The following is an 8,510-nucleotide window of genomic DNA, read 5'->3' as shown; positions in this document are numbered from 1 at the left end:
AGAGACGGGGGGAGGGGGCTGCGACCCTGAACTCAGGGTCCTTTCCCACACACACCCACCCCCATGAGCATGGGAAACGGGGCAGCCCCCTCGTCTGACCGCCTCATCGATGAAGTCCACAGTGAGGCCCCCTCACCCCCCACGTGCTCTCTGAGCTTCCCCTGGACCCAAGGAGGCAGGTGCAGGGGCACTAATCCCGGCCAGCAGGCTGGAGCTGTCCCGCCCCATCCCAGGACGCCCCTTCATGGGTGGGGCGGGGAAGGGCGCCCACCCTAGCTGGGGCTTCCGCCGACAAGGCCAGCCTTGGACTGAGCGGCTGGCCCTTAGCTCCCAGGTCTTGGGAAGCCCACCTGCTAGCCCTGACCCGGGCAGGTCAGAGACCCATGTGCCCCAGAGCTCTCCCCGACGTACAAGCTGGAGGGGGCCCCTCCCAGTGCTCTGGGGTCAGGGCGAGCAGGGCACAGGGCCGAGCGGGGCTGGGAGAGGTGGAGTGGGGACAGGCCAGCGGGCTGGTGTCCGTCCTCCCCGTGAGGACACAGGTGCACTGGGGGGAGGAGCACCCGGCCTGAAGGCTCTGCTGGCAATAAAGGGAGATGCGCGAGGGCTGGGCCGGGGTGGCAGGCACGCCGCGGCCTGGGCTGCTTCGGAGAAGCAGGTACGTGCGGTCTCGTGTTCAAAGAGGCACGGACGGGGTAAGTCTGGCCTGCCTGACCCTGAGACTTTGCTCCTCCGCAGGAACCACCCCGGACGCCTTGGTGTCTGGAAGGCCCATCATGGGGCGCCTGGCGGTCCTCCTGGGCCTGGCTCTGGCCGCCCTCCTGGCTCCGGGAGCAGGGGCTCCGGTGGGCAGGAAGGGCGCCCGCAACAAGCTGTTGCTGGTGTCCTTTGACGGTTTCCGCTGGAACTACGACCAGGACGTGCACACCCCGAACCTGGACGCCATGGCGCTGGACGGAGTGAAGGCCCGCTACATGACCCCGGCCTTCGTCACCATGACCAGCCCCTGCCACTTCACCCTGGTCACCGGTGAGCATGGGCCTCGGGGTGGGGCCTGGGGCAGGGAGAGGGTTGAGCAACCCGAGGAAGGAAACCCCCCCCATCTGCACAGAGCCCTGTCCCCCGGGGGCCCACAGGGACAAAGGTGACAGGGGCGGGGGACACGCTGTCTCCGGGGAGACACAGCACGGCCAAGGGGGATTGTCAGCAGGCCTTACCATTGGTGGGATCATACACAAGCCATAAAACTGCCCAGTGGTCTCATTTTAAACGGTGACCCCAACCAAGGTGACAACCCCGGGCGGGTCCTGGAGGAAGTGAGTGTGGCCGGGTTCCAGACAGGTGGGAGAGATGAGCCTGCAGCCCTCGGATGCCCTCAAACCCCTCAAACCCCCCATCGCTCCTGGAGGTCTAGGGTGCGGTGTCAGCAGGGCCGCGCTCCCTTTGGAGACACTAGGGGACCCTTCCTGCCGCTCCCAGCTCCCGTGGTCTGTCCCTCCAACCCTGTGGGCTGTCTTCCTCCCGCATGTCTCTCCTCGTCTCGTGAGGATGCTCATCCAGAGATGTAGGGTCCTCATCCTAACCTAACTAGTCACATCTGCAAAGACCCTATTTCTAAGCAAGGTTACCTGCTGAGGCTCCGGGTTGGACGGAGCCTTGGGGGGCAAGGGGAGGGACCCTGTTCTGTCCAGAGGGCTCATCCTCATGCCAGTGTTCTGTGACCATGCCCCCCGCCCCCGCTGCCACATCTGGTCCTCCGTCCTGTGTTGCACCTGTTTCCTTAATAGGTCCCGGATGGGGGAAGGGGGCCCACACTTCAGCCCCACTCCTCTCGTAGCTAGAAGTGAATTTTTAGACCATATCTCGTGGGTGGAACTCCCCTGGTGCGTCTGGGCTTCTGCTGTGTGGCTGGGCCGTGACTGTTTCATCCGTTCCCTCCTGCCGGCCACCTGGGTCGCTCCAGGGCTTTGCCGAAAGCCACGAGGCTGCCAATGACATCCCCGCAAGCAGGACCTACCTCAGGGCTGGGGAGGGGTGCCCGCAACCCCCGAGGGAGGAACATGGGCTCCCACCAGCAGGGCAGCGTGTGAGAAAGCCTGCCCCGTCCCTCCCACCACCTCCTCCCTCCCCTCGTGTCTCCTCCCCGCAGGCAAATACATCGAGAACCACGGGGTGGTGCACAACATGTTCTACAACACCACCAGCAAGGTGAAGCTGCCCTACCACGCCACGCTGGGCATCCAGCGGTGGTGGGACAACGGCAGCCTGCCCATCTGGATCACAGCCCAGAAGCAGGTAACGGACGGCGGTCCGGGGACGGGGGACAGGAAGGACCTGGCCCAGAAAGGCCATGAGACCTCGTGAGGCCCACGCAGGCCTTTCCCCCACCCGAGTCCTGGGCTCCCGGCAGAGAGGGGTGCTAAGTGGGTCCCTGAGGGCGGGGGCGGTGCCAGGTGCTGAGGAGCATCCACCACGGGCAGCATCTTCTCCGCAGCCCTGGGCCGCTGGCTCTGGGAGAAGGGGGTCCGGTCCACCCGGAAAAATAACCTCACCCAACAAAAAGGCGGGTAACGGGCAGCCCTGGTGGCACAGCGGTTTAGCGCCACCCACAGCCCGGGGTGTGATCCTGGAGACCCGGGATCGAGTCCCACGTCGGGCTCCCTGCGTGGAGCCTGCTTCTCCCCCTGCCTGTGTCTCTGCCTCTCTCTCTCTCTCTCTCTCTCTCTCTCTCTCTCTCTGAATAAATACATAAATCTTTAAAAAAGGGGGGGGGGCAGGTAATGATAAAACAGCTTCCTGCCTTCCCCTTTCTGGATCCCTCCCCGGGCTGGGCAGCCGACTTCCAGCAGGCCAGAGATAAGGTAGAGGTGGGTTGTGGGGCTGCGCCCCAGAACCCCTCCATCCCGCAGCGCTCTGGGGGTTTCTGGCCCCAGAGGTGTGGCTTCTCGTCGACGGGGTCAAGCGGAGGTTTCCAAGACGAGCAGAGTGAACTTCGGAGCCTACCGCCACCCTCTAGGCAGGGCGTCCACTCAGGTCGGAGTCCTTCACCCTGGAAGGAGCCACCTGGACATCGGGCTCGCTCGCAGGAGCTGGGAGCCTGGCATCTCGCGGTGCTCGGTCCACACAGCAGGGCAGCTGGGGAGCGGACACGCAGACAGGGCGAGCACGGACGTGGGGCGGAAAGGACAGATGGATCTGTAAATAACGCAGCCATCGATTTATGGGCAAGACAGATGGATGGCCAGGCTGAAGGCTGGAAGGGCAGGCGAGGGGACAGGGGTGGCAGGGTCTGGACGAGACCAAACCATAATAGGGAGACACATATTAGGGCTCCAGGCCAGAAGGGGAGGGCGGTCTGGGCAGCTCGGCCTTGGGGCGAGGACCCAGGGCCATGGTGACGATGGGGACACTGCGTATCTGAGGGCACTATTATATCCATTATCTCACTAGTGCTGAGTCCACTGGGCACCGGCTCGCTCTTCCACACAATCAGTACCGGCCCTGGGAATATAATATAAGACTTACGAAAGGCCTTCCCAAAAAGAAGGGGGTGCCCGCGGGGGGAGCGGGACTGTGAGTGGGCAGGAGGAGAGGCGGGCGGGCTGGGGGCTGTGTGACAGCGGCAGGGACAGGCAGGGGCGAGCCCCAGGGCGCCTGTGGGCTTTACCGCCGCCGCCTTCCCGGGCAGGGCTTGCGGACGGGCTCCTTCTTCTACCCTGGCGGGAATGTCACCTACCAAGGCCTGGCGGTGACGCTGAGCCGGAAGGAAGGTGCTCTGCACAACTACAAAGATGAGGCGGAATGGAAGGCCAACATCGACACGGTGATGAAGTGGTTCACGGAGGAGGGGCTGGACCTGGTCACGCTCTACTTTGGGGAGCCCGACTCCACGGGCCACAAGTACGGCCCCGAGTCCCAGCAGAGGAAGGACATGGTGATGCAGGTGGACAGGACGGTGGGCTACCTCCGTGACAGCATCAGGAGGAGTGGCCTGGAGGACAGCCTCAACCTGATTGTCACGTCCGACCACGGCATGAGCACCGTCAACAAGACCGCCCCGGACCTGGTGGAGTTCCACAAGTTCCCCAACTTTACCTTCAAGGACATCGAGTTTGAGCTCCTGGACTACGGGCCAAATGGGATGCTGCTCCCCAAGGAGGGGATGCTGGAGAAGGTGTACGGGCTCATCAAGGATGCCCACCCCAAGCTCCACGTCTACAAGAAGGAGTCCTTCCCCGCGTCCCTCCACTACGCCAGGAACCCCAGGATCACCCCCCTGCTCATGTACAGTGACCCCGGCTACGTCATCCATGGGGTGAGCTGCCTGCCCCGGCCGGGGCTCCAGGTGGGGCGCGGGCTCCTTCCCTGGACTGCTGGGCCTCTCTCCATTTCTGTAAAAAGCGCCCCTCCCCCCATTTCTCACGTGTCCCCGGTTTGAGCAGCATTGGCCCCCAGAGGGACACACCCGTCATGATGCAATAGGAGCGTGTGTGCACGTACACAGTGTACATGTGTGTGAATGCGTGAGGTTTGCGTGTGGGCGTGTGCACGGTCACTTGTGCGTATGTGTGGGGAGACTGGCCATAAGAAACCAGAGAGAAGCGAGGGCGAGGGGGCCACTGTGCCGTCCGCCGAGAGCCGAGGGACCCCCGAGGAGATGCAGGCTGGGCGTCGGGATCGGGAAAGGGAGCACTGGCGTGCACAGGCGCCCTGTGCTCACAGCTCCTCCCCGTGTGCTTGGGGTCAGCACCTAGTCTTCCCCGAGGGGCCCTCCCTGGGGCCAGGGATCTTTTGGGGCTCAAGATTCAGAGAAACCTTTCTGCCCCCACGTGTAACCCCCTCCCAGGGGTCCTCTGCCCCCACAGGGGTGCTGCTGGCAGAGAGGGCAGGTGGGCGGGAGTCCCTGCAAAGGCTCAGGGCCTTCCCTCCCCGGCAGAGAGTGAACGTCCAGTTTAACAACGGGGAGCACGGTTTTCACAACGACGTCATGGACATGAAGACCATCTTCCGGGCCGTGGGCCCCAACTTCAAGAGAGGCCTGGAGGTGGAGCCGTTCGAGAGCGTCCACGTGTACGAGCTCATGTGCAAACTGCTGGGCATCGTGCCCGAGGCCAACGATGGGCTCCTGAGCACACTGCTGCCCATGATTCAGGAAACCAGCAACCGGCCCGTCAGCACCCCGCCGCCCACGCTCCCGGGAACCAGCAGCAGGACGGCCAGCACCCCCCCAGGTAAGGTGCCGCCCGTCCCGCCACCAGGCAGCGCAGACAGCGTGGGCCTGCACCGCCCTGACCAGTGAGCACCGTCAGCCGCGTGGGGCCTTTTCTTTCCCGGTCCCGGACTCCGGGCACATCTCGGGCCCGACACCCAACAGCGCACTCCATGTGTCCCGGCAGCAGAGAGGGGACAGCAGGTGGATGTGAGCAGCCTTGTGAGGCTGCGGACACGGCGGGCCAGAGAGGCAGGTGGTTGCCCCCAGGACAGGCCCCGGGGGAAGTCCACCGTGGGGCACCTGCTCTCCTGCGTGGCCACGTGAGGGCTCCTTCCGGGTCTTCCTCTATCGGCCTCCCCCCAACACGCCCTTATGGCCACGCCAGCCCATCCCAAGGGCACAGGTCACCTGGGAGCTGATGAATGGCAGACCCCAGTGGGGGCCCAGCTGGAGGTGTGCAGGCCCTGCTCAGCAGGGGAGGGGCCTTGGTGAGGGCCGAGGTCAGGGGGCTCGTGGAGGGTGAGGGACATGCTCCCACTTCTCTCATTCACTGGATGCTCTGAATTTCCTCAGGGTCTGCCCTCCTTCCAAGTGGCCAGCCCCCCTTGGTGATGGGAATGCTGGTGGCTGTGATTCTTCTGGCCAAGGTCGCATAATGCCCACCGCTCCAGGTCAGAAGCCCAGGAGGTGGAGGGGAGGATGGGCCGGTGCTCCCTGCTGCTCCAGCCTGGCACCCCCACTGCTGACCTGGGCCCCCACACACCGAGGCAGAGAGGCGTCAGTCCTCGGGAACCCCCGCAGGCCCCCTCCAGCCGCTCTGCCCTAGGCTTGGAGCAGGTCTTCCCAGAGCAGCGGGGCCCATGAGACCCGAACCCTCCGCAGCCTCCTCCCTGCCTGCCTGCAAGCCCTCCATGCTCCACCAGGGACAAGCGAGAACTCTGAAGCCATGGGGGTCAGGTGTGCAGGGACAGCCCAGGTGGCAGGGGTCCTGGGACACAGGTGGACTCAGCTTGCTGTGTGACAGCCCCACCTTGCTTCTGCCCTGGGGTGTCGTGACCCTCCAGCCCGAGCAGAAGCACATCATGCACACGTTCCTTCCCAGACCACACAGTGGGAGCCTGCTCGGGGTCAGGCCCTGGTCTGGGCTCTGGGGATCCGCAGTGACCCAGGCAGCCTGAGCCCTGCACCCTGGAGTTTGTGATTTAGGGGCCACAGGGAATGGGCAACAGGAACTGAACATATCAGTGAGGGATGACTGAGCCGGGGTCAGGTGTCAGGGCAGGGAGAGGACAGGGGGCCACGGGAGACCTGGATGAGGATGCGGCGGCCACGGGATCCCAGGGCAGGAGAGTGAGTGAGTGAGAGCCCCCTAGGTGGGCTGGTCCTCACGTTCATGGAAGAGAAGGGAGGCCGGTGCTTGGAGGCCGGTAGGCGAGGACAGGTACACGATGAGCCTGCCACGGACACAGGGAGCCCCTGGCCAGGTGACACGGGACACACCTGATTCGAGACCAATGATCAGAGGAACACGGGACTGCCAGGGCTCAGGAAGAGGGGCGGCCAGTTAGGACGGTCCCTCGGGGGTCTGGGCAGAACATCCGGGGGGCAGAGTGGACTTAGGGCTAAATGGACGGGTCCAGATACCTTTACCTGCAATTTCCTCTCGGGTTTCGTGGAGACCAAGAATTCTGGCGGAGGCAGTGACGCAGGAGGTTTCCTCCAGCCTATAAAACACACCCACGGACACTCGGGTTCTGCACGGAACCTGAGAGGTGGGCTCAGACCTCACAGGCCAGGAAACTGCAGCAAAACCGGGAAGATGACGTGACTCTGCGCTGGGTCGGGGTGGGGGTGCCCCGGAAGCGTGCCAGCAAACCCACTCTCCAGCCTGTAGTACAAGCCCCACCCTGTGGCCTCTGCCCACCTCTGTGGTGTAAATGCTCCCACTGAAGTCAGTTTCACGCTCCCAGAGTTGGGGCCTCAAAGGCCAGGTCAGGAAGGGCTGCAGAATCGGCCCCGGAGCCAGAGCCCACGCCCAGCACAGAGCTCAGAGCCCTGGGGAACCCCCCCCCCCCCGTGGGCTGGCCACCACGGCCGCTGAATCCCACGCAGAACCAGGGCGGTGCCCAAAGGACTTGCCCCTCGTCTGAGAAACGTGGCCGTCCTTCTCTGTGCGCCAGGGGAAACTGAGGCCCTCCATTCTTCAGAGTCTGCAGTGTGTGTGGCATGACCCAGGCCCAGGAGAGTGCCCCCAGCCCTTCCCCACCCCACCCCCACCTGCACCCACGCACGCCCTCCTGGGGCCAGCTGAGGGTCCTCAGTTCCCACAGCGGCCCTGCTCACCCCACCCTGACACCTGCCAGCCTTTGCCCATCGCGCTTCCCACCACTCCCAGCCTCCCTGCACCCGAGGGGCCCTCACCCTGCTCCGCCCCTCCCTCCAGCCAACAGCACTTATTCTTCCAGGACCACCTCTTCCAGGAAGCCTCCAGAAGCTACCCTCTCACGGCCTGAGTCTGCTGGACACGGACAGACGGGCCTTGTCTCTTCGCCTGATCACAGACCTCAGGGTCCCCCCAGCTCCAGCTGCAGCCCCAGCTCAGTCATTAGGGTGCTGGCAATAGGGACCCTTCCCAGGTTTAGGTCTGGGAAGTGGGGGTGGGGCTGGGGGCCCCACCCGGGAAGGGCTGGCCCCTCTGCCCAAAGACTCCTCCCTCAGGTGGGGGGCGGTGGGCAGGCACAGGGCAGGCTTTAGGGACCCGGCTAGGGACCTCTGCCCCATGCCAGTGCCCACAGGCCGGCCGCTGCTGCTCAGCGGGGATGAAGGCTGCCGGGTGGTGGCTGTGAGATGCGGACCCTGCTGGGGTCCTCTCGGCCTGACCTGACTGGTTGGCCCCAGGCTGTGACCAGTTCCTGATCCCTTAGGCCGCTGGCGAACCCGGGGAGGCCCGGCTGGCCTGCCGGGGGGGAGAGGTGCTGCAGAGGGGAGGACAAGGCCCTTTGTGAACCCACGGGGAACCGGAATCTCTAAGCCACGTTGTTCAACCAAGAAAATAAAAATAATTTTAAAAAGATGAAAACACGGCAGCCCGGGTGGCACAGTGGTTTAGCGCCACCTTGAGCCCAGGGCTGGATCCTGGAGACCCGGGATCAAGTCCCATGTCAGGCTCCCTGCAGGGAGCCTGCTTCTGCCTCTGCCTGTGTCTCGGCCTTTCTCTCTGTTTCTCGAATAAATAAATAAAATCTTTAAAAAATAAAAAGAAGAAAACACGGCAAATAGTAGACCATCACCAGTGGGGGTG

General features: G+C 64.0%; 1 protein-coding gene across 1 annotated transcript; it reads left to right on the top strand.

The window, feature by feature from the left end:
* The first annotated feature begins 676 nt into the window (after positions 1–676).
* ENPP7 (ectonucleotide pyrophosphatase/phosphodiesterase 7) lies at positions 677–8,288 on the top strand. Its single transcript, XM_072746475.1, has 6 exons — positions 677–1,026; positions 2,147–2,292; positions 3,686–4,312; positions 4,934–5,228; positions 5,783–5,880; positions 7,675–8,288. Exons 1-5 carry the CDS (start codon positions 774–776, stop codon positions 5,863–5,865), a joined length of 1,404 nt encoding a protein of 467 aa, XP_072602576.1. The 5' UTR covers positions 677–773; the 3' UTR covers positions 5,866–5,880; positions 7,675–8,288.
* The last annotated feature ends 222 nt before the right edge of the window (positions 8,289–8,510 follow it).

The sequence above is a fragment of the Vulpes vulpes genome, chromosome 2 (genome assembly GCF_048418805.1).
Source record: "Vulpes vulpes isolate BD-2025 chromosome 2, VulVul3, whole genome shotgun sequence".
In the NCBI taxonomy this organism is placed as follows: domain Eukaryota; kingdom Metazoa; phylum Chordata; class Mammalia; order Carnivora; family Canidae; genus Vulpes; species Vulpes vulpes.
Note: the sequence above shows the minus strand (reverse complement) of the source record. Positions and strands in the feature narration are given on the sequence as shown.

Coding starts and splice junctions, on each gene's coding strand:
- ENPP7 (XM_072746475.1), top strand. CDS start 774: ATGGGGCGCCTGGCGGTCCTCCTGGGCCTGGCTCTGGCCGCCCTCCTG. Junction 2,293..3,685: donor GGATCACAGCCCAGAAGCAG/GTAACGGACGGC, acceptor CTTCCCGGGCAG/GGCTTGCGGACGGGCTCCTT. Junction 4,313..4,933: donor CCGGCTACGTCATCCATGGG/GTGAGCTGCCTG, acceptor CCTCCCCGGCAG/AGAGTGAACGTCCAGTTTAA.